The sequence below is a fragment of the Perna viridis genome, chromosome 10 (assembly GCF_037379345.1).
Source record: "Perna viridis isolate PV_CMFRI_1.1 ecotype Kerala chromosome 10, ASM3737934v1, whole genome shotgun sequence".
NCBI classification, from domain to species: Eukaryota; Metazoa; Mollusca; class Bivalvia; order Mytilida; family Mytilidae; genus Perna; species Perna viridis.
The window spans coordinates 9,624,511-9,650,993 of record NC_142454.1 but is presented as its reverse complement, the minus strand read 5'-3'; the positions used below and the strand labels follow the sequence as shown (position 1 = coordinate 9,650,993).

Genomic DNA, 26,483 nt, shown 5'->3' with positions numbered 1-26,483 from the left:
ACTGACTTAATTGACGAAAAGTTATAAAATTGTACACTGTATTTCGTCTTTCTTTGGATTAACGGTTACGCGAGATTACCCGGAAATATTGCTTCCTCCATGTTGGATAGCATCCTCGTGGTTGTGTATCAGTTTCTCTATGGAAATAGCGGCTTAACTTGCCTACAGACCTTAAATACTTCTAAAAATGCCCACAAACAATCCTCTACCTCCCAAAGAGAACGCTCTTTTCAAGCGTATTTTGGTAAGTTTCAAGCTTAACGATGAGTAAGCATCATTCTCCGAACAAGCTCACGAGCAATGTTTCTTCACGGACTAATCGATGGTTTGCATTATGTTTTGAATTTTTTCGGTTTTAGGCCTAAAATCAGTCAATTTATATTTAAAATGTATAATCAGTGCATTGTACCTTCCGGTTCATTTCCTTAGTGACAAGACTGATCGTGAATTAGTCTCTCTGTTAATACAAAATGTACATTGTATTTTGAAGAAATATGTTTCTTGTAAATGTTATATTTGTTATTTTAACCAATGGTGCAATGCAGTACTGTGTGCTCTACCTTTGCATGTATTTATATGAGCTTCATAATGACTGATGTGGATATCCATAGATACATGTAGTTTACGAGGGGTAAAGTGGTGTTACATTTTGTACATGCTGGGAAGTGACCGAGGTACATATAGGCCTAGTCCAGACAATTATGGACAATTATGACAATTGCTGAAACATTTACATGTATTTAATTTGATGCTTATGCAACACTATGAAGGAGGTGATCAAACCAAATAAAAATTTGCCTCTTAAGACAGCATAATTATTTGGAATAAGGTAGATGCCAAGGTTTCTAATAACCTAACTTGTACATCTGTATATTGTAGCAGTGGTTTTAGGGCAGGGGGTCGGAAAATACGTTATTTGCATAAATTTTGCTAATTGATAGGGGGCCATGGATCCGCTAATGTAGGGACTCTCATTAGTATATAATACATGAACATTAGTATGAGACTGGTGATACGTGTGATAATTTAAACATGATGAAACATCTTAGGTCATACCACCAGTAGTCTTGGAGCTGCTTGGTCAGTTTGAATATTTGTCCAATTTTTTACATGTTATGTTACTCTAGAGGGTTGGAGACAATGTAATTATAATATTTTGAGCCTTTGAATATGCCTACATATTAAATAGACCGTGATCCCTGTCATGGTTGACTTATTTGAATTCTAAAATGTGAAGATGTCGAGACAAATTACTGTTCAACTACATGTACAATGTACTACCAAAAAATCTTACGAGTCCTGTATGTCTAATAGTTGCATTTTTACTGTAGACCTCAGCCTGGCTGGCAAATTAAACTTCCTCAAAGTCATAAACATAATATTATGAAGATAAAAGGAAAGAGGTTACCTCTAAATTGAATGTCAATGCCAGAATTTATATTCTGTTTAAAGGACACTTCTGTTTGTGTGAAACTACTTATTTTATTGCTACTTGCACAAAATGACTTGAAGATTAGATACAACAGTCTTCAAACTTTATTTTGTTGGACCATTTTTTATTTCAGAAATGTTATGAACAAAAACAGTACAAAAATGGGCTGAAGTTTGCAAAACAGATATTAAGCAACTCAAAGTTTGCTGAACATGGCGGTAAGAAACTTTTTAATTTGTACATATAAAATAAGGGAAAAGAGGTCATGTCACACATACATGTACAAAAATGTACATTTGTACATATGACAGAATTGTAGCTTGGCTTCTACAGTGTAGTGGCTGGGTCATATTATATCCTTGCTTGTCATCCTATTTTTCTGACAGTCCCTCTGCAACTAACTGTTATCAGTGTTCTAGGATTCCTATTTCCTGTTACCTGGGGCAAGTGAAATTTGGGTTAGGGAAAGTTAGGTACTTAGTTACACATTCCCGTGGCAAGTTGAAAACTTCATATGCTGTAAGGATTTGTTTTGTTAGGAAAGCAGTCACTGACTGTGGGAAAGTTGAATTTATTTGGATTTTTTCCGAGGAAACCTCAGTTTCTGAAAAATCCTGGAACACTGTGTTATCTACACTGTTTTTTGTTTTTGTTTTTAAGCCTTTTGGATGTTTAGTTAATTTTTTATCTGTATTTTTTTTTCATGTTTTATATGTCATGAATAATGATGATTATCTTATTAACAATGTAATTTATAGTTAACTATACATGTACTTTCGAACCTAATCAAACCATATACAATTAAGCTTATAATTAATGTTAATTCCCAAAGAAAACCAAACATTTTGTAGAATTCTGTTGATCTTGTACATTTAACTAACTATATGTGTGATTTCAATGATTTTTTAAAGTTTTTTTTTTTTTTTTTATGAGCTTGGCAGGTTCATTTGTACAACTATGCAAGTCTTGAATGTTCATTTTTTTTATCACATCTGCGATTGTTGAGTGACTAGTTATTCATGTAATAAGTGAGCTAGAAAATATCAGCTATACATAATGAAATGAAGTGAAAGAGAAGATATCAAATTATAGTTTTTCATGCATAGTGGCCTGAGGCATTCTTGTACATTGATGTAAAGATGTTTTTAATTTTTTTTCTAATTCCGTGTTCAAGAACATCAAACTTCAGGCTAGACTTTTTACAAGTTCTTCCCTTTAAACTGAAAAAAAATATTAGAGAAAAAGTTTTTTGATTGCATGCATCCCACTGATAGCAAATCTATTTGTTGGGGGAGGTAGGAGTTCCCTATTTTGTAGGTCGAGACCACTAGAATTTTGACATACTGTAATAAAGAACTCCCCTCTTTGACAAGATAAGGAGTATAAACATAGACCCTATTCACATATTGTAATATAACCAGTCTCTTCTTTTACTATTGTCCACAACCCGATTGTTTTGACAGTTGGCTATGTATAAATTATAATAAAATTCCAAAGTTAGCCATTTGTGTTTTAGTTCCTATTCAACTTTATTTTGAAAAATTGTTTGTTTTATATAATATTCCATCGATTCCATGTTCACATATGAAAAAGATGGAAATCTGTTAAGTAATGTATTGGTTTCTTGGTAGAGATTCCTCATACTTTGTAAGAAATAATTCCAAATCATCTTCCAAATATACAGAGGAAGATGTTTACAAAATGCTGGAATTTTTTATTGACAACATATTTGTCCAGTGTGGTGGACGTGTTTTTCAACGAACGGTTGGCATTCCAATGGGAACAAATTGCTCCTTTACTTGCTGACCTATTCCTTCACTCTTATGAGGCTGACTTTATTGCTGATCTGATCAGAAAGAAAAAATATTGTTTGGCTAGATCCTTCAATTTCAGTTTCCGCTATATAGATGACGTATTATCTCTAAACAATCCTAATTTCGGGGATTTGATACATCGCATTTACCAAAAGGAACTTGAGATAAAGGATACTACAGACACTGTGAAGTCCGCCTCATATCTTGACCTACACTTAGAAATCGGTGGTAAAGGAAAACTATTGACCAAACTTTACGACAAACGTGATGACTTTTCATTCAGAATTGTCAACTTTCCTTTCATCTGTGGCAACATCCCTTCGGCTCCTGTGTATGGAGTGTTCATAGCACAACTCATACGTTATGCCAGAGCTTGCCGAAACTACCCAGACTTTTTGTATCGTGCTAGAACTCTAACAAATAGGCTTTTGGAACAGAGTTATGTTGCTACAAGATTGAAGTCATCACTACAGAAGTTTTATGGTCGTCATCATGAATCGTGGATCATTATGGTGTATCCATCAGCACCATGAAAACTGATTTATTCAACGGGTCATAGTTTTCCTTTCCTCGTTTGTCTACCCCGGACTTGACTTTTTATGAGCAACTCAGCAGGTGTTTCTAGAAAAGCAGAGGACGCTTACACTACCGGTGCACCTTGTCCATGCTCACAGTTTTTAGTGGAGTCCGAGTTGCTCATTTACTTTAGTTACTCTGTATGATTTTAGTTACTTTATGTTCTTTGTTGTATGTGTCTGTTTTCCATGTCTTGTCTTTGTCCCTGGATTACATTCTTTTGATTACCGCTATAACCTTGGTTCCCTTGATTACTCTTTCATAATGATTAAATGTTGAATATCGCAAAATATCTACTCAAGTTATTTAATTTCAAAATCATAACAAATGAGCCTGATGGCAAATTTGTTATGATGTTGAAATTAGATAAAGCAAGGTAATATTTTGCAATATTCAACTTGCACAAGTATTAAAACCTTTTCTCTTTGAATCCTTTGGAATATTTTGGGGATATATCAACTGAATATTATATTTAAACACGAGAAAAATTTGTAGTGAACATTCAATAATGACATATTTAGGTATCTCATTGTCACTTGGGGTTATTCAATATTTGTGTACAATTCAGTGTCCTCAGATAGTAAAACACATTCTTCTGGTAACCACCCCTCGTCATTGTGTAGTACACAAACAATGGACACAAAATAATGCTTTATTCTAAACACTGATTAACCTTGAATCTGCAAGGGGAATAAATGTAAAATCATGATAAAGTGGATAGCTGCATGACAATGCCATTGTGACATTTAATTTATTATAACATATAATACATAGTATATTCTAAATGAAACATTTAGCCTTGTACAATAAAAATACGTCCTAAATTCTGTGTTAGCACTACATGAAAATTTCTGTTGGCCTCTGTGGCTAATTTAGTCTAGTATCAATTAGCCACATCTGAAAATCATTAGCCACTAAATACACATGTACCTATTAAAATTATAATAGTGACAACAGTATCAACTGTTACGTGTATGTACTGGAAATTCAAGATATACATTTTAGCTTCCAAATTGTGGTATGCCAAAAAGAAAACCATACTTTTAAGTTTTGACAAAAAAGTTATTTGATGTCAACAATTAACTGAACTTTTATTTTTCAAACACTTTCAATAAAAGTGTTTCAACCTTTTTATTTTGTTTTTAATTGTTAAATCTTGTTCTTCATTATTATTTTCGTCCTCGCTTTCCTCAATAGTTTCAACATCTCTGCCTTGCTCACCCACATTTTCATTCAAAATCACTACTGCTGCTGCTGTAGCCATCTCATTTTCAACAGTTTTACATTTAACTGATTCCCTTTCAAACATAATTTAAACGCTTTGCCATTGTCGGAACTCCTCAGCCTTTCTTGTTACACCAAAGAAAAATATTTTTTTAGTGTAGCAGAAATGGCTGAGTAGTTCGGATTGCTTTTGATTTTCAAATCGGAAACAGAAACACGTGTGAATAATCAAAGAATCAATATGGAATTTGTGTTTGAGTCATAACCGATCCAACTGTCATGTTTTTTATATTAATATTTATATTAATTTTCCAAATTTCTGCTTTCGCCAAAGTTGCAAACGGGATGAAAAATGACATTGCCATTTTGAATTTAGATGAGCACATTTGGCGACGTGGGGTTCATGTAGTGCTAACACAGAAATTTAACTGAACTGATCAGTAGGACGTTGTCATGCTGAATGAATGACTTTTGACGAAAGCCTGCTAAAAACCCAAAATATTTTGAGCGGGATAATATAAGAACGGGTAGAATCGTAATGACCACTCCTACACAAATGATGCAAATACCCAGGAAAAATTAAATTCATTCTTATTCAATACTTCAACAGAATGAAATTATAAGTATTTAGTAGAGGTTGATAACATATCCTTTCTGTGTCATATATAATAAAGAGAGACTTGTAGTAAGTTTTGCTGGGAGAATTTGATTCATTTTTTTTTTTATTCTGCTAATATATGAATATTAATTTAAAAATTTGTTAAAACCCCATTCATTAGAGGGTCAGCTAATCCGAGCTATATTGTTATCACCTTGTTTGTCATTACACAGATTTTTCAGCTTCCATTGGTGGGAATGCTTAGATATTCGGTATGTTGCTTTTATATAATGACTTGTACCATGTGTCCCCTTTTCAGGATAGTCACTCATCTGCTTCCTGTTTTCCACACAACTAAGCAATTATTTAGGGGATGCGTAATGGAAATATTAGTGACTGATTTCTCATCTGCTATTAATCAGAATTCTTAAAAATTTGGTATATTGCCTTTGCATAATGACTTGTACCATATATCCCTTTTCCAGGTTTGTTGCTTTTCTACTTCCTGGTTGGTTAAGGGTATTCTTAGCAGCATGCTACTGTAAACATCTAATGCATATTGCCACAGACTTCATAATACCACTTGACCTTATTCTATATGGAAACTTTTTAAGACCACCTTAAAATGTATTCATTGTTATTTGTGTTAATTTCATTTATATTTTTAGAAACTTTAGCTATGAAAGGATTGACATTAAATTGTCTTGGAAGGAAAGAAGAAGCATTAGACCACGTGAAGCGAGGATTACGCAATGACCTTAGAAGCCATGTCTGTATCCTTTGTGGCATATATTATTTGAATCTTACAATACCATATTTGCTGACTGAATTTCATGTAATGATGTATGATGATTGCTTGTTTGAAAAGCTTTTCACTGATTCTCTTACTGTTCCTGGGAAGGGGTCCCAGGGCCCATGCAATTGGAAAAAAGTGTGTAAAATCTTAAAATGTGGAAAAATATGTATATAAATGAGGAATACCATAGATCCTTTTATAGAGCTGGAGATCCCCTTTGGGTGACAATTTGGATTAAAGGCTTGAGAAAGGGGAGAATAATTAGCACATTACATTAAATATTCATTTCATTAATGCATATTGTCATCTTTTTTTCATTGGTTTCAAATTGATAGGCATATATGAATTCTTTATTATGTAATATTTGTATAATTAAAATTCAGGATTTTCTTTCATGTTCAGTATTAGACAGTTGTGTTTTTCCCTCTTTAACAATCATTATTATTATGACTAAATTGTTTTTAGTTAGTTTGTTGCGATTGTTTGTGCAGATGTCATTCATCAGATTGAAAAATCTGTCTACCATCGTTGTAGAACAAGAGATTTTAATTGATATTTTGAATTATGAGACATTGTGGCATCAGAGTTATATTCGTATAGGAGAGAGATTATTGCATGTTCCATTTTTCGGTTTGTTAGTTTTTCTTTTAATTACATTGGCTTCAAACTGACATAGAATTAAATAGATTGCAGTGCAATCATAGCAAAACTGAAAGGATAAAGATAACTTCCGAAACACCTGAAAAATCAGAGATTTCCAAGATAGTTTAATTTAAAAAAAAATGATATTAAAAACCAACACAAACTCAAGACAAGTCTACTGACAGTTGGGAATTTTAAAGCATATTTCTCATTGGGAATTGGACCGAAATTTGGACCTAAAGTAAGGGTTGGAAACTCACTGTTTCTTTAATTTCAGTGCTGATATTTCTGCAACTGATAGAACCAAATTATTACCCACTGTTTGATAAATTAAAAAAAAGTTATGAATCAATATATTTTTGGAGTGTGCCATTTTTTTTTTGCATCAAACATCCTTAATTTAAACAAGGTTGGCATGTATTTGGTCTGCTGCAAAGATCTGAGAGGAAATATGATGAAGCTATAAAGGCTTACAGAAATGCTCTAAAGTGGGACAAGGTATGTTTTTGTATCGCATAAACTTTATTGAAGTTCATCCCTTTCACTAATCATGACATTCATCAGAGTTTTAGCTAGGATTTTGAGGGCTTTAGTCACTTTTGCGTAAAGCATGAATGACATATCATGGGCAGAGAATTTTGTAAATAGTCAATAGTATCATAAACTAAAGACATAAACACTCTTAATACATTCATTTTAAGTTTACAGATACAGGCATAACAATAAATACAATAAATGTTACAACAAAATAACTGTTATTTTCTATAGAAAACATGTGTTACTTAATAAAATAAAATAGTTACTATTAGAAAAATAGTAAAATAGAAATTTTGAAATTTTTTTTACATCATGACAAAGTTTTGATGCATTTAGTATAAAATAGCTACTATTTGACAAAAGCTATATATGGTATGACCTGACACTCAACTAATAAGAGAAAATCCTCCTGTCCTTTGCCAAACACCACACCTCAAAAGCCCTCTTCAACATAAAACTCCTCAAATCAGAAGGATGGAGACAGATCTTTAGAAGAGAATTGATTGATGAAACCTTGAGTCTGTTCCCAAGATAAGTCTTGATCAGATAGTACCTACAAAATCCCCTCTCAGTCACCAGAAGATAAAGCAGAAACTAGACAGATAGAAAGGAGGTTGGCCACATTGGCATAGTCAACTGTAGAATGTTGCACTCTGTAAGCGGTTGCTGCGTGATATCTTACTGCTGTGTGGTAATTTTTAGTGACCTTTGACCCCAGATCATGATTAGAATTGAAGACGCTCGTAATCATTGTGATTTCGTTGCAAGGCGAAAAGAGAGTCGTAAAATAAATATTTATCGTTGATTAATACTTCCTAACTGTCCGCTATTGCGTTAAAATTAATTTAATTCCATGAGATAACCAGTCACACAACGGAGACATTGTTTTTGTGTGCATTTAAATTTCTAAAAAGAGATAAAGGTTCGTGGAGGGTTTGTATTTTTATGGGAGTAAATATCGGTCGGTATCCATTAAAGATCGAAATCGTTTAACCTGACTAATACTTAAAATAAGCATATATATAAGTTATATTTTAAACGTACTTAAAATCAGAAATGTCTCAAGTCAACTCGAGGCTTTTTTCGGCGGTCGAAAACGACCAGCTGAAGTTGAGTGAGAACTGTGGGATTGTCTTTTGTGGTCCTAATGATCAAACGATTGATAAATTCTTGTTATTTTAAAGAATTATTAATGATGCACATATCAGGGATGCTACATTAACAACAATAGAATGTATTTCACACCTGGTTTACCAGGTGATTACCAAGCTTGGGGTCATGAACTTGTCAGAGCGTAAGGCCAGATGAAATTATTTCGATTGACAGTTTTTAACAACATTTATATTTGAGGTGATGAAAAGTTAACTGAAATACTGTTTGAATGGATTTTTTTATACACTTTTCTAATTTTAAGTGACGAAAACGATCTAAAACATTTTCGTCATTTATGAAATCCTTTCGTAAATGGCGAAAATGACGAGCGCTAGCTAAATTACTGCTTCATTTAGCAACACAGTAGATCTGCAAATCTTATTTAAGTGCCTCAGTTGACCCCTGATTTTTCTGTGGTGTATGCTTTTTCTGTCCCCAGCCTCACCATTAATATATCTTAGAACCCTTCATATCTTCATTTCTGAATAGATTTGTAGAAAAATTATACCATATGTTACTACCATGAATCTCTTGCACAAGTTTAAAAATCAACAGTGACTGGCTAATGATGTAAGAGTTATCTCCAAATTTGTTGAACTTCTACATTTCCTAATGGATTTAAAAATATTCATCCCAAATGTTATGATAAGGGCTGTTTCATTAAAACATTTGGGGAATCCGGGGAAGGCACTTTATTCTTTGTATATTGGTGCATAATTTGGGTATCAGATTTTTCAGCTTCTGTAAATCACTGGCTGTTGATATTTTATACAAAGCTTCATATGGGTATAATGAACCTTGTTTGTTTGCCAAAAAAATGAAGGGTATCACTAGTGAGCTGTGTTTACAGATCTCTTGTTCTTTTCAGGACAATTTACAGATATTGAGGGACCTGTCTTTACTGCAAATACAGATGAGAGATCTAGAAGGTTACAGAGTATGTATATGTGTAACATGTCTTAGATTCTGTACCCAAGAACATCATCTTAACACTACATTTAGAAGATATTGATAATTCACATTACAACTAGTATAAAATGATTTTCAGAATCAATAAACCATGGCATAGAAGCCATTTTGTTTTATCTTCACAATTTTACTGAATTAGCCCTACCTTCAATTCAACTAAATTGACGAAATCATGCTTAGTTTGGTTATAAGGACTAAATTCTATGAATTGTTACATTATTTTGAGATTTCAACTCTTGACTACTGTAAATGCATTTTACAGGACACTCGTTACCAGCTTCTAGTATTACGCCCTGGGCAGAGAGCCTCATGGATTGGATATGCAATGTCTTATCACCTACTGAAAGATTTTGACATGGCATTGAGTATTTTAGAGGAATTCAGAAAAACACAGATGGTAAAATCTTTATTTTACACTACTACTTAAAAAATGTGGTTAACTTATATATAAACAAATGACATTAAAAAGTTCAACTTCATGTTACATGATGTAAAGTTAAACAGCTTTATGTTGCATGCTTCTAGTTATTTCACTTAAAAAATTATTTTTAGATACCTACATGCTTCAAAATTATGCTTTTGCTATTTATTCCATGTTTCTAACAACCAATGCTGTAATATTACATTCAGTTTGGTCGTTCTGTCCATTTGATGTACGGTATTTTCCGGACTATAAGTCGAATTGTCTAATTATGACCAAAATTGACGAAAAAAACATAGATAAGTTGAATTCGGCAGATAAGTCGATGGTCAGGCGTGTGCATTTATATTGTATGTGTCAGTGAAGATCCGAGTTGAGTGGTTTGTTTTCAACAGTATATTATTCCAGCAATGTTACCAAGTCTAAGATTTCTGAATTAAATAAAGATCTGTGTTTTTGTTAAAGTGTACTCTGTCCACGAGTTCAATTATTTTTATTGAATGGTGTGTCAATGACTCTGAAGCCATAGATCATCAGGAGTACGAAATTGTGAACATGTCAAACGTGGGTAGCCATGTGTGAAATAAGCGGGAAATTCTTTTGATGAATTGGTCGTAATTACTAGCGGTAATTAGTAAACAATATTACCTGGTATTACGAAATACAATAAAAAAATAATTGTTACCTGCAAATTTGGTTGCAATTAGCTAATTAGGTAGCACCTTAAGTGAATTATAATTTGAGCCATGTGCGAATGTTTTGTGACATACCGTAAATGGGTATAAATTTGCATATTAAAGGACCGATAACTCTAAAACACTCGATAATGTTTTCCAAGTTAAAAAAAGAGTTTTCTAGAGTTTATTTATATATTTCAGAGTTTTTATTAACATCATTGTTTTCATTCATAAAGGGTAGTGGCAATGATCAGTAATATTCGAATTCAATCGCCAGTTTGACTGTTCGATTGACGGCTTTCATTAATTGAAGTTTACCAAAAATTTTGAATATAAGTAATCAAAAGTAAACTAAACAAATTTAATGAAATGCATTGTTGATAAACATTTTTCTTGAAAAATCCTTAGATAAGTTGAAGTGGACGATAAGTCGAGGCTGACACTTTGCTGGAAAAATTATCGACTTATAGTCCAGAAAATGCGGTAAAAGTATGATTATTTACTTTGAACAATATTTATAGTTCAAGCTGCTTTTAAAAAATTCAACAGATTTAAATGAAATTTAACACGAAGTTTAAGGCATTGTAGGTGCGAGATGTGCATGAAGCAGGGGAGATAATTCAACTTAAGCATTTTAAAAGTTTAAGAGTGCAACTTTCAGATTTTGTACTTCTCTTTACACAGCATAGAGAATGATTAAATATATACTTAAAAATATAGTTTTCATTCAAATATTACATTTAATATTGACAAAATTGTGATTTTTTTTTGTTTGCTTTTTACACAATTTATTAGAAAACAAAACATTCTGCTGTATTGTAGCCAAAACCTGGAGACTATGAACACAGTGAACTGCTAATGTACCAAAACATGGTCATGAGAGAAGCTGGCATGTTTGAGGAAGCTCTAAATCATATGGATAGATATGAAAGTCAAATTGTGGACAAGCTGTCCTTGCAAGAGATAAGAGGTAAGCTGTTGTGTTTCTAAAATTAATTACAGATTTAAATGTAGTAATCATTGCTTTTTCTAACGGGTTTGATTGTCATTACTTTTAGAAATTTAATCTTTCGAAATAACTTGATTTAATTTTTGAAAGAGTAATCAAAGGAACTAAGTTTATAGTGGTAATCAAAAGAATGTAATCCAGGGACAAAGACCAGACATGGAAAACAGACATACACAACAAAGAACATAAAATAACTAAAATAATAAAGAACAGAATAAAGAAGCTGACTGTAACTAAATAACTAAAATAATAAAGAACAGAATAAAGAAGCTGACTGTAACTTGATTTAAAATATCATATTTGAAATCTGGTTGATTAAGCATGTAATTAGGAAATGTATATGTCATGGTTTATTTTAATGTTTTTCAGCTGAGTTACTGATGCAGCTTGGTAAAACAGAGAAAGTTGGAGAAATTTACAAAGATTTGATTACTAGAAATCCTGAAAACTGGGCATATTATAAAGGTCTTGAAGATGCAGTGAAGCCAGGTAAAATAAAAATACTTTGTATTCAGGGTTGGCACCCACCCAAAAAAAAGAAAGGGTTAAGAACTTAATTTGATTTCCTTGCAGCCAGAATGACGGAAAAAAGCAGAAACATTCTGGGTAAGTTCATGCAAATTAAGTTTATTAAAGAATTGCCTACCTTGTGTCATAGTTGGTTTTTCTTTTTCTTTTTCCTGAAGTTTGTACCTGTATGTTAAACATGGCCCGAGTTGATTTGATTTACTCTGTATGATTCAGATGGTCTTGAAATGTTTTGCGGTATTAATAATCAAGCTCAGTTTTAATCATGATGCCAGAAATATAAGGAAAAAAATGTGGTCATCATCTACTCCTAATGCAATTTTGCTAAAAGATTTAAATATGCCATATATGTGTGTTTTAAGAAAAATGAGATTTTGAAGAAATAATTTGCTGTACTGCGAAATTTCTATTGTTTGTGGGGTACCAATATTCGTGGGTGAGCCAGACTATGAATTTGGTTCTCAACAAAAAAGATTTCCATTCATGTGTATACTGAAAACCTCAAAACCACAAATTCAAGAATCCACAAACTTGTGTATCTTTCCTAATCCATGAAAATTGGTATCCATGAATTAAAGTACATTCAAAGTATTTACTGATATAATAGTTAAGGCTGTTCCAATAAAAATGTGGGAGGGGGAAGGTGCTTGTATGCTTTGTATATGGGTGGGTGTTCAGTGTTATAATTTATGTATTGTGTATTATTGTTGGGAGAAGACTTTATAAGTTGGTTAAATTTCTGTCTTGTCCCTTTTGTGAAGTTAACAAATAAGATTTTTGTAGACTAAGGTGTCTAATTCCCTTGACAAAATTTAGAGTTTAATACAAAACATCAATATAACTATAGTTGACTCCTCTTGTGAAAAAGTGTCTTCCCTGGGTACCTCATATCTTTTAATGGAACAGCCAACAGCCCATAGTTAACACAATGGTATTACAAAATTTGTCATATATATATATATCAGTCCTTGGAAAAACCTGGAAAAAAACCTTGAAATTCATGTCTGAATAAGTGTCTCAAACCTGAACATTCATGTTTAAGCAGGTAAATTAATTAAAAATTTTTTTATAATAAAAAATAGATACAGTTTTATATATTATGTAATCATAGATGTCATAGTACAGTGTATACATATTAATTTTGCAAATTTACATGTACAGTTATGTGCATATGATAAGTAGACAGATCAGATGTTTTGATTCATATAAGATATTTGGTATTTGCAGACATGGCTTTCATTCTTTTTGTTAAAACCAAAATTCCAAATTGTGAAATTTGCCTGAATGAAACTCTTAATTAACTGAAAATCTGTCTAAATATCATTAAAAAAATCCTAAGTGTCAGCAATGTGATAATCGTCTGAATATAGCTGAAATATTGCTGCTCGGACGTTAAACCCCAACAAACAAACAAACAAAAGCAATGGGATCATTAAAATATGTCTAAGTCCAAAAACATGGCCTTAACATGAACACATAAATTGAAACAGAGATAATCTACATTTCCAGTGTAATGAATCAAAGAAGGAAATACACATAAAAACTGAAGATTAGGAAAACCAGACTTTGACTGTAGTACCTTCATACATGTGTTAATTTTGATGCATTTTGACCCAAGTTTAATTAAACACTAACTGAACAAATTCATTTAGATTGATTTAGACAGATTTCATTTAATATCCTTTTTGTTGAAGTTTCTTATCACTTTCATATAATGAAGAGATGACAGTGTCAGCCTTGTCAGTACCATATTTTTTATTGATTTTAGAAACTGAAGAAGAAAGATTGAAGTTGTATACAGATGTAGAAGAAAAATTTCCAAGAGCATCAGCACCGAGAAGAATACCCCTGTCCTTTACAACAGGTTAGACAATTGTTATTGTTTATGTTACTCCCACAGAAAATCTAACAATATCCCATTGTGGATTGCTCTGTGGTTAGATTATATTAATGATAAATCAAATAATCAAGACTGCTTCAAAACCCAAAACAATAGACAGCTTATGCATTAAATTTTTTCTACAATTATTGCTCCCTTTTGCAGCATATAATGTGGGACGTTTTCTTGGCTTTTTACATGTCAAAATGGCTAACATGGTACAACATCTGAATATGTGAAGGGCATCAAAAATTAATTGACCAAAATAATTTCAAATATGTATTGAAATTGAACATGACATTATTTATATTGTTTGCTGGTAATTTCCTTTTCAGGTGATAGATTCAAAGGGCTGATGGATGTTTATTTAAGAAGAGCTTTCCACAAAGGTGTTCCTCCATTGTTTGTGACAGTCAAGAAATTGTATTCTGATCCTTCAAAGGTATGTTATATTTGCAAAGAAAATTATATATTTTTTAGTTCAGTATAGAGAAAAGTTTATATAGACAGTACAATGATTAAAAAAAATTACAGGACAGTACATTGTTAGTAGAGAGGAACATAATAAAGTGTAATATATATACCCTACTCAACAAGTGGCACTATCTCAACTTTTAATTATATTCTGTCAAGACTTGTGCAAATTCGTGTTATTATGCACTTGTTTGTATTTCAGGTTAAAACAATAGAAGATATAATTCTTGGTTATGTTGAAAGTTTGAAGTCTTGTGAAAGATTTAACCCATCAGGTATACTGGTTGTAAGGTGGAAAAGTTAGCATGTGTTAAATAGTTAACTTTAGGGTATAAGTTGGTCTTCTTTGATAGAATGGCCATTACCTAAAGAAATATATTAGAAAGTTAAATGGACAATTGACAAGGAGATTCATTCTTATTTCATGACTGGTTCAAATACTTATAAAGTAGTAGATATTTTGAATAATTGTTTATTAGAGGTGAAAAAAATAAACTTGTTCTTATAGAGTCTGAACTATACTGAACTGAATTTTAATTGTAGAATCCATATATAAAAGTTAAAAAAAATCCTTTAAAAGTCTTCATAGGATATTGACAATTAAAATGTGAAGTTTTAAATTAGAAGTTGTGGCTTGATTCAGAATTAAAAAAAATAAATAAGAGATATTTGATTTTAATCTGTTCAGTTAAATATGTCAACTTACGTGTCTTATTATTTCAGATGAGGGAGAATTAGAGCCCCCGACCACATTATTATGGGTCTACTTTTATCTGGCCTGTCACTTCGATTATAAAGGGGATACCATGAAAGCTGTACAATATATAGAACTTGCAGTTCAACATACTCCACTCCTTATAGAACTATATGCTCTAAAAGCCAAAATATTTAAGGTAAATAAATATTGAAAATAAATATTTGTAATACTTGAATTTTAAATTTATGAACTCTGCTAACGTCAATGACAAAAAAACAGTAGCATTATCTGAAGGCCTTCATATACCTTAATTACATCTTGATTATAATCAGTGATATGCTTACCTAGGGTAATTAATCATAACTTTGAAAGACTGTTGAATTATAAGCATATCAATGAAGTACCAGTATTACATTTCTTTTCTTATTGGACTTGTTGAGGATTTGTCAGTCCATACTTTTTGGAAGTACTTAAAACTTCTAAACAATTATAGACTTAAGTCTTGATGGCTGAGTCATTTCTGTACCATAGTCCATATCACTTGAATATGAAAGTCTGATGAGATTTGAATTGACTAGAATCTTTCTATTACTATAAACTATTGATTTATAAATTAAAGCAGTCTCTTCTGATTATGTTTATTATATTGAGTTGCCCATTTTTTTCTCAGCATGCAGGTGACATAGAGGAGGCTGTAAGGTTGATGGATGAAGCTCAATCTCTAGATACAGCTGATAGATATATTAATTCCAAGTGTGCCAAGTATATGTTGAAAGCCAATTTAATTGCAGAATCTGCTGATATGTGTTCAAAATTTACTAGAGTAAGTATGTAGTACATTTGTATGGAAATTTGCTGTCGAAATGTGGGAATTATGTTACTTCTTCTAAACATACATATAAACTTTATGGTTTACTCACATTTGCATTTCACCTTTTTTTTCAAATTTGATACTCTTTCTGCAAATAGTCATTTTCAAAGTAGTGGAGATATGACAATTAAATTTCTGCCCTGCCATCTGCTAAGAATGGTTTCTACTGTTTAACTTGTACTTGAATTCACCTCAGCCTATTTGCAGTTTTTTTAGATTAATTTTCTTATTACTCAAAAGTTCCTTTAAAAAATTTGCCATTTTATGTATGTCGTTCTGTACTACAATTCTCATACAATTATTTCTTGTTCTTACCTCCGAGATTGAAAAAATTAAAGATTTATTTTTCCTACAAGAATTTTGCACTGAACATATTGTTTATCCGCCATCTTGTTTCTATGGATATTTTGAAATGTTCCCTATTATCTCACAATTGAAGAGCTGAAATACCATGATTTCCCGCCATATTTTTGCTTTTTACCTTTAGTAAAAGCCAAACCCAGAAGTTCCAAATGAAAATGCTACAACTGGTACTTAATATGAGACTTACCACATAAAGTATTGAATTAGCAGGGAACCAGAAATATGTTGGGAAATCATGGTATTTCAGCTCTTCAATTGTGAGATAATAGGGAACATTTCAAAATATCCATAGAAACAAGATGGCGGATAAACACGTTCAGTGCAAAATTCTTGTAGGAAAAATAAATTGTGAATTTTTTCAATCTTGGAGGTAAGAACGAGAAATAATTGTTTGAGAATTGTAGTACAGAACGTCATAAATAAAATGGCAAGTTTTTAAAAGGAACTTCTGAGTAATAAAAAAATTAATCTAAAAAAACTGCGAACAGGCTGAGGTGAATTCGAGTATAAGGAGGTAGACCTAGGGTAAGGGACATAACTCATGAAGTCAGTGATATGTTTGTATCATATTAAATTTCACCAAGGGCTATCAAGCTTTCATTTGACACAGAATGAAATCAATCTAAGTTACTTTGATGCTTACATGACATTGATGTAAATGCTGAATTCAGTGATGTTTAAGGGTTGTGTCCCTTACCCTAGGTCTACCTCCTTAAGTCTGCTTAGAAGTATTTCCTTGTTGATGGAACAGGTTGGATACTTATAACATGTTATTCTGGACATACATTGTTGTGATGAATTATATTTTATAATTACAGGAGGGTGTGTCAGCGGTAGATAATTTGAATGAAATGCAGTGTATGTGGTTCCAGATAGAGAGTGCTGCTGCCTATCAGAGAATGGGAAAGTGGGGTGAGGCACTTAAAAAGTGTCACGAGATTGATAGGGTATGCTTCACATTCATAGATATCAAATTGATTTTAACAGATTTCATCTGGTTTTATTTTGATTTTTATTTGTTGAAAAACAGAATGTTTCTTTTGATAAGGACGGAAAACATTGTTTATTTTCCTGTCTTTTAATCATAAAATTGAAGTTCCCTATATCTAGCTTTTTATACATCAGTTTGAAATGAAAATTTGTGGAGTTATTCTTTTTAAAACTTAGAAGATTGTTTTAATAGACACTATGAATTTTTATATCTTTAGTATATTTTCATGTACCTAGCTGCAAAGGATGAGTCATATACTTCTGTTAAAACAGGTCTTCATATCACATGTTATACACATTGACTTTCAGTTAATTTCAACACAACAGCAAAATTATGATGAAAAGAGTAAGAAGTTAAAAACTAGAATAGCACTGTATACACCTTTAAATATCTACCCAAAGCAATAGCTATTGAAATGTTGGAGCTCTAACATTTTTTCAGTGTTTTATGTTGTTATTATTTGCAGCATTTCACAGAGATAATAGAGGATCAGTTTGATTTCCATACATATTGTATGAGGAAGATGACATTGAGAGCCTATGTAGGCTTACTTAGATTGGAAGATGTACTACATCACCACAACTTCTACTTCAAAACTGCCAGAATTGCTATAGAGGTACTGTAATGCTTTCCAATCCTTCCTACTTGATATTTGGATTATGCCTTTGATTATAAAAATAGTTCTCCGGAAAATTTTTCTCTTGCCATCAAATTTTGAAATCACCAGTCTTTCTCTGCACTCAAGACTGAATTACATGTTGTCTCTGGAATATTATCTAGTCAACAAACCAACTTGATTTGAGAAATTGAAGAATTATTGAACAAAAGCAACTGATTGCTAAGATTTTACTTTTAACTCAATACTTCCAAGTAGACACAGAATGAAAAATAAAAAGAAACTTGAAACTTAGTATTCATACCTTAATTACATGGTATACTGTATGATTCTTGAAACATTTTAAACCTGAGGTAAATCTATTTGCAGATTTATTTACATTTGCATGATCATCCGTTGTCAGACAGTGACTTGGATAGTGCTCTGGATGCAGGTAGGTTATAATATATGACAGTGACGTAATTGGATACAAAGAGTTATGTTTTCGTAAATGAATTCTCTTATTTTCATGTTTAAATTAGTTCTAGATGTATACATGTATAAGCAAAAGAACAAATTTTTGGATTGCTACTTTGCTCTGATAGTGTCAAATTGATATTTTTGCAGCTGTTTTTTTTTCATTAATAAAGCTAATATATTAAGTGCTAATGAATATAGAAGAATCAATAAAAACACTATGACTATGCTGCTTGTTTAATGGAATGAAGTCTATGTATGTATATATTTCAAATGTATTTTGTAGATAATAAGGTGAAATTTTATTGAGCAGCATGTGACATTTCTTATTATGATGTTTCAGAGAACTTGTCACCAAGTGAATTAAGAAAACTTAAGAACAAACAGAGAAAAGCCAAAAAGAGAGCCCAAGCCCAGGCTGAAAATAAAAAAGCAGAACAAGACAAGAAAGAAACTCAAAGTAAAAAGGCCCAAGATGGTGAATTGGATGGCCCAAAGGAGGAAGAGTTAGTGCCTGAAAAATTGGCAAGAGTAAGCTTTGTGGTGTTAGAATCTCTGAATAATGATAAGAACTATAAATTCAAATTCACAAAACTCAATGCAAAATTCACTTGCTCTTTTCGGTATTCAGGAAATAATAGTAAAGTAAGTCAGAGCTACTGAACGTTGGGCAAGCTTCTTTAACAGAACTATGCCATTATGGTCAGGATGAAGACCAATTTTCTAATTATTTTTTCTTTTCCCAGGTATGGGTATATCTTAGCAATAATTGAACCACATGTAACAACCTGTTAATTTTAGAGAACTTATTGACATTAGATAATCTGCTAAAATAGATCATAATACTGCTAAAAAGACTTGTTTTTATGGTAATTTTCTGTGGTTTCCATTTTAGCCTGAAGATCCACTGGAGCAGTCATTAAAGTTCCTTAAACCATTACAGTTACATGCAGCACAGAGAATACATACACATATAGTAGCTTATGAAATTTACTCTAGGAAAGGTAAGTTTTTGTATCGCTATCGATGGTTGGGATAAAAAATTTTAGAATGGGCCAATTTTGATGATCTTTAGAATTTCAATTCCATTCTTCCCATGCTTGGCCTTTAGCTGACATCCTGGTGGGGTTGTTGTTTATTTGACATATTTACCATATCCATTCTCGTAATATAAAATTCTTTGTAAAATCTTTAATTTTAATTGGATGATTTCAACTTAAATGTGATAAATGGGGCATTGCCCTCTAATACCAATCGCTACTTTATTCATAACATCAGTCTGCCTGGTCTGGACTTTCAGTTGCTTACTTACTGTTATTCCTACAGTATTGTATTGGTCACTGCAGTGAGCCCCAGTAATGGTCTGTGTTGGTACTAGTGTATGCCTTTCACTCCATACCAGTGGTTTGTTTTTACCCATTTTTTATTTCTTAAATGAATTATATTGTCCTTGAATCCTGTTTAAGATTAATGATACTTTTTCACATCCACCGTTGACTTTAAACACGCACTTAATAACCTAAAATTTGTAACTAGAAATTGTCAGCATTTGGTTAGCTTGAAGGTTGAAAATAAAGTTAACTTGTGTCAGATAGCACTTAAAGAAGGATGTTTATATTTTAAATAGGCTAAATAGTAATGAACTGAAACAGTTGTCTAAAACCTACTTACATATATCAGTACTATTTTTTTCCTATACTTAAGGGGAATTGGAAAATTTAGAAAATTGTTTTCTTTGAGAGGGATATATCTGCTGTGAGTATCACTGAACTTAAAACTCACATTTCCAAAAATGTGTCAAATCTGGTCTCCAACCTCAAGTTCTTATAGTAGAAACACTTGAACCTTGAAATGTGTTTTTGTTGTTGTCCATGTTTCTTCCACTGCCTGATTCTTACAAGGATAAGTATTTCAGTTTGTTATTCTCTTTTAGGAAAGTTATTACTAATGTTACAATCTCTGAAGAGAGGATGTCAAGTAGAGAGAAATAATCCACAGTTACATGTTTGTTTGTTACGGTTTTTATCATTAAGTAAGTATATGCCTGTTTTTTTAATGATTATTCAGTGCTTACAGCTGTGTTTTTTATTGATCATACCGTAAAGATGCATCCTTTAAATAGAGCAAAATAATGACGGTATCAATTAAAGGTTATGGTAGGCTACTCATTATTTTTAAGTTTGGTAATCAGACATATTACCTTTTAAGATAAGAGTGACATGACTTTTCAAAATTATGAAGATTGCTTAACTTAAAATGTGTGTAAAATTTGTCAAAAGTAGACATTTTTAGCAGAAATGAATAAGTCCTCTGAGAAAGTAAGACTTTATGTATACTCATATTTTGAAAAAAATTGTGAACATACACTTGAAAGTTGTCTTTGTCTGTAATACAAGCTTCTCAAAAGCTTTGTCCATCATTGTCAAATATATTAATACAATATACATATGCACTTCCTTATAAAGAATCATGTAAAATCTAGGGTAGTACTTTTTTTTTTATATTTCTTTTACCTTTGTTCATTAGTTAAACAGAAGACAGATTTACCAGAACCAGTAACAAAAGTAATATATAGAGAGACTGAGAGTTTTTACAAAAACAAAGATCCCTTAACACTCAACACAGAGTTCTTAGAACAAAACAATAATTCCATTTTACATAGATTAGCAGGTAAGTACTTGACATAAACTTACATTGATTAATCTTTTATTTCTGGCTTGCAATAAAGTAGAATGATATCTGAGTGGAAATTTTATGTACAGCAAGACCAAGATACCTTTTTTCTATAAACAAATATACAATTACTTTGAAAATTACTTAGGACATATTGGTATACAAAACTTAAAGCAGGCAACTAACATGTGATTGAGCCAGAAAACTGTTTCTTAATTTTGCTTTTAGCGGGAATATGATTTTTCTCAGATTTCCACTATTACAAATCATTACATTTACCATTACAACTTTTTTGCCCCTGACTCGAGAGGTGGGAAGTATACAGTGATCATGCTGTCCATCCATTTGTCTGTCCCCAGTTCTTATCAACAGCTACTCTAAAACCAATAACTGGAATTTGATATAACTTTCATGCATTCTTTATTAACTAATGCCATTGTGCATTTATTTGTTTGTTCGTTTTTTTTTTTCATCTGAGGACATTTGGGGTTTCATTATGAAAAACATAGGACTTTTTTTTATTGGTGTTCCAAGGGAGACTATCTTCTAATCCAAAATTCCTCTCAAACCACTGAATGGAATTTAATGAAACTTTCATACATTCTTCATCACAATGCCACCTCCTATATTGTTTGTACAGAAGAGCATAGTGTATCAACAAGAGAGCTTTCTAGTTCATTAAATTGTTTATTTGCTCTCAATTCTACCAATTTCACTTCCCTGTTCCTCTTTTCTCATCCCTGCTGAGCTGCTAACTCTTACTATTTTGGCGTATGTCTTCAGATTTTGGTCATTAAAACATGCCGTATATATTCTTACGATTTCCAATTTTTTATTGAAAAATAATGAAAATCTGATTTTTTTCATTGTCATAAATGTTTCCTTAAAATCAGCTTAGTGGTCTCTTCGATGTTTGCCTGTAACATATTTTACCATACAAAGTGATCCTCACGGTTTTCGTTCATGCTTGTGTAGAAGCTTTATGAAACAAAAATGTCTGCTCCTGGCAAAAAACTCCAGCCTTATTATTTTTCATAAGTTAGGGTTTGCAGCTCTCTCCCTGTTATAGTTCTTATACATACACTGAGTTACAGTGATAATAAAGTTAATGATATTTACCAAGTTTATTCCTGCATTCAGACTAGGACACACTTACAAACATATAATGTGATATGATTTCTTTCAATGTTTTTCACAGGGGCCAGAATGATGTATGAACTGTCACCAACACCTGAGAAACAGAAGGAAGCATTACTTATAGCCACAAGTCTTTCACCTAGTTTACAAGGAATTACTCTAAATGCAAGTTTATTTAAAATTAAGGATAAGATATTTTCAGGAGTTTTATTAAGAACAACATCTTTGTAAACAGTTTATTTCAGATTACACTTCTGGTATTGTAATGTGTAGAATCAAACAGGTCAAAAGAAAAAATATATTCACACATAATTCCCAACAGTTATACCCAGTCTACATGTTGCTACAAAACTTCTTGAGAATTTGCCTGTACAGTGTTTGTCTTAAAGAAAGGAAGTTCCCCTTTGATTTCATTTTTGAGTTGTATGACTTTGAACATGGCTGTGTAAACCAGTGTTTTTTCCAAAACTATTTCTGAGAGAAGGTAAATTAGAATCCTGGAGAAAATGCTGGACTAAACTTGCTTGTAATTTTATTATCTGTATTTTGAGTTGAAATAGCTGGCAGATATTGGAAGGGAAAAAAGGTATGAAGAACATGTATATTACAGTAGAAATATTTAGAAAACATTTAGTTCAAGCCTCTATTATAAATGGGCTAATGCATAAAATTCTTTTCATTACAGAATTGTATAGAAGTGCTTGAAGCTATGTGCCGAGGAGATTTCGGTAAATGTGAGGCAACAGCACAAGACTATCAAGCTAATTGTCATAAACTATTCCCATTCTCTCCATCCTTTATTATACCCGCTAGCAATCAGCCAGACCAAGTCAATGGCAATGCATCGTGAGACGATGATAGAAAGACATCTTAAATCCTGTGATAGTGCTTAAAATAACAGATCCGAAGGAAGAAAGATGGGAGAAATCAAAATCATGATTGTGTTAACAATGTTTATAAAACCTAGGAACAATGTCATTCAGAGTTCCTGTGACATGCAATGCCCTTGTCAAAGGGAAACAACTCTGATCAGCATGAACCTTTGAGTGTGTGCTAAGCTTGAAACCTGTCTTTTTGACAATGCTGTTAAATCCTTACAGTGCATTTTTACTAGATAAAAATCAACTTCAGTGTTCCTTTTCTAAGGACTTCCTTAGAATTCCTTTAACCAATTAAATTCACCACCCATGGTCTGCCTGCTTTTCATTTTTTTGCATTCAGGTCATCATTATCAGTTTGATATCTAAAAATTGTAGAGATTAAATTTTTCACCTTGAAATTCAAAACCACCATTACTTTTTATGTTGACTACAGGATGCAAAATGTTGAAGACTTGGAAAGCCAATTTCATTACCTGTGTATTGATTTCAGATTGATTTATCTAGCCTGACTTGTTACATATATATCTGTGAATAACAAAGCTGGGTAGATTCACTTTCAAGCAGTGTACAGGTTTTTAAAATAAGTGTGAATGTGAATGACATTTCATCATGGCACAAGTCTGGTCTTACACCCTGTGTACACTATATGTATAAAATATTTGATGGGTCAACATTTATAAGTTCTGGACGAATAGATTTGTTATAATCATTATTCATGGCATAAGTCGATAAGTTAAAGCAGTGCAGTGTTTTTTGGTGGGTGGTGAAATTTATTAATCTAATTTATTTCCTTCTTTAATTTTCCTAAGGTCTTTTTTCGGAGACAGAAAATCTTAACACCTCTAGACATTTATTTATTGGAAAGTAATGCTTGAAGTTATATGTTGCCAATGAATTTTTAAAATCAAATTTACTTGCTCCTTTTGGATTTAATTGTACATATAAGCACTCAACATACTTCGTATGAATTCAGAAAGTTATTGTATGCATTTATGATGGCAATTGTGTCATTTTTGTTTTAGACTAAAATGTGATATCAAAATTGTTGTGGTAAAGTGAAAAATAGTTCAAATTTCTGTGATGGTTGCAAGTTATTACAATTACAACCCATTGGTATATATTATAATCATGGCAATAATTTCTGAATTTACAGTAGTACTGAAGTGATTTTACAGATTTAACCACCTCTATTCTTGCTATTGAAATTGGTATAAGTATACATTCTTATCAACAAGTAATGGATTTCTGGTTAGGCTTTACTTCCAAGAAAGTGTGAATGTCGGATTGCCAACCAGTATGATTGGTGTTTACACATTGCCATGAATGAAGGTGAAAATGAAAAAAAAAATTGGTTTTTTTTTATTCTTAACTGTTTCTTTTTCATGAACTCATTCTCTGAATTCTTACCCTTAGAATAAGTATTTATATAACAACATTTATTTCACATTTAGTAAGCTTTCTTAGTTTCCTACAGTTCAATGATAGTAGAAAAAAATATTCCTTGCCTTTCTTCTATTATGGATGTCTGGTAATTAATTCATGGATTTATTATTATGATCATGTCAAAATGTTCAAGGTGCATGAACTAGTAGAAATTTAAACTGTAACAGAAAATTTTCTGTTGAAGTGTGATAGCTGCATGTTATGTTTTTTGGTGTAGAATTTTTATACCTCATGTTTTGACTTTCCATTTATCATATGACTTTTCAAACTTTGTTGTGATGAAACCGATTGTGAGTTTTCTAATATATGGGTCATGAGTTAGGCTATTTATGACAGAACTACTAAGATTTCCCATACTTTATCTATGTTCACCTAATTTTTTAACTTTGCTATTTATTTTTATTGACAGGAAGTCAAGGTGGAGAGAGATGTAGTTCATCTTGTGAAATTTATTGGTATTAACTGTTATGGTTACTTGTTTAATTTATCAGCAATGGATTATATGGGGAATTACAGCAAGTTGAAATAGACTGGTTACAATTTCAGTTCAAACTAAATGACTTAATAGCTCTCCAAGTAGAAATTTGTCCTATTTTTATACCAATGTGTCCTGCTTAATTACCACTCAGAACACCATGTGATGTTTTGGAGACTGTATTTTATGTTTTAATAGCTGTCAGTTATGATGACCTTCATTTCTGAATTCCATCAACCATGAACTGGTCTATTTCAACTTGCTGTAAGCTTGTCAAAACAAAGTAATCAAGTAATTAGATGTAAGCTGAATACATGAAAGAACAAAAATATTTCTGTAATAGCTTAACTTGTGATCCCTGTATTTTGTGTGATATTGGTAGTGATGATCCACAATATAAACAAATAATTGATGCCTAACACTGTGTCACAGAGAAACATATCACATACATGATTTTCTTCAATGGGGCTGGGGCTGGAAAATTTTCGTATTTGGCCCTGAAATGGGAAGGAAGATCCTTGAAACCACATTTAGATTAATTGGTTTCTCTTTACATACCAACCACAGTAGGAAGACAGTTTCTAAATGGTAATATCTTTAATAGATTCGGCTTTTAAAAAAATTATTTCGAGTTGAATATCAAAATATCAAGTAGGTTCAGTTTTTTGTTTGCACAAAGGGAATCCACACCATATATCTCTTGTATGCCTATTTTAATTTTTTTTAAGTATTAAGTGTGATCATTTTCATGTAAGTGTAAATTGCTAGTGTTTCTAACAGAAAATTTTCTGCTACAGTGACAAGTCAATCCCTTTTATACTATGGAATAACCTTCAAATAAAAGATTTTAAAGTGACTTCCTACGATTTTTTTGGTTTTCAATGTAATTGTCATCAAGAAACTATCCCTTATGATCAACAATGTTTCATGAAGTTATAAATATAGTTATACCCCACACAACATAGTGATGGGCCACAATGTTTTTGACCCATATTTCTGTCCATCACAACTTCTTGATGCCGTGATAGTTTCACCAATTTCCTTCAAACTTTGGTGAATGGTTACTAGGGAGAAAATCTTAGTTGTGATTGATTTTCACAGAAATCAGTCAAGGGGGACCATGTTTTATGAAAGGGGAACTTAGTAAAAAAA

General features: G+C 32.0%; 1 protein-coding gene across 1 annotated transcript; it reads left to right on the top strand.

The window, feature by feature from the left end:
* Positions 1-72: 72 nt before the first annotated feature.
* Positions 73-26,187, top strand: LOC148604453 (N-alpha-acetyltransferase 16, NatA auxiliary subunit-like). Its single transcript, XM_088551160.1, has 22 exons — positions 73-244; positions 1,566-1,650; positions 6,313-6,417; positions 7,492-7,580; positions 9,640-9,708; positions 10,003-10,137; positions 11,661-11,808; positions 12,217-12,336; positions 14,144-14,239; positions 14,590-14,696; positions 14,931-15,003; positions 15,452-15,621; positions 16,096-16,248; positions 17,478-17,606; positions 18,117-18,266; positions 18,636-18,699; positions 19,066-19,253; positions 19,618-19,726; positions 20,656-20,754; positions 21,249-21,392; positions 22,594-22,697; positions 23,218-26,187. Exons 1-22 carry the CDS (start codon positions 188-190, stop codon positions 23,380-23,382), a joined length of 2,559 nt encoding a protein of 852 aa, XP_088407286.1. The 5' UTR covers positions 73-187; the 3' UTR covers positions 23,383-26,187.
* Positions 26,188-26,483: the final 296 nt, after the last annotated feature.

Bases quoted from the DNA above. Each gene is read 5' to 3' on its own strand.
- LOC148604453 (XM_088551160.1), top strand. From the start codon at position 188: ATGCCCACAAACAATCCTCTACCTCCCAAAGAGAACGCTCTTTTCAAG. The intron at 6,418-7,491 runs GTATCCTTTGTG...AATTTAAACAAG, and splicing joins TGACCTTAGAAGCCATGTCT to GTTGGCATGTATTTGGTCTG. The intron at 10,138-11,660 runs GTAAAATCTTTA...GCTGTATTGTAG, and splicing joins AATTCAGAAAAACACAGATG to CCAAAACCTGGAGACTATGA.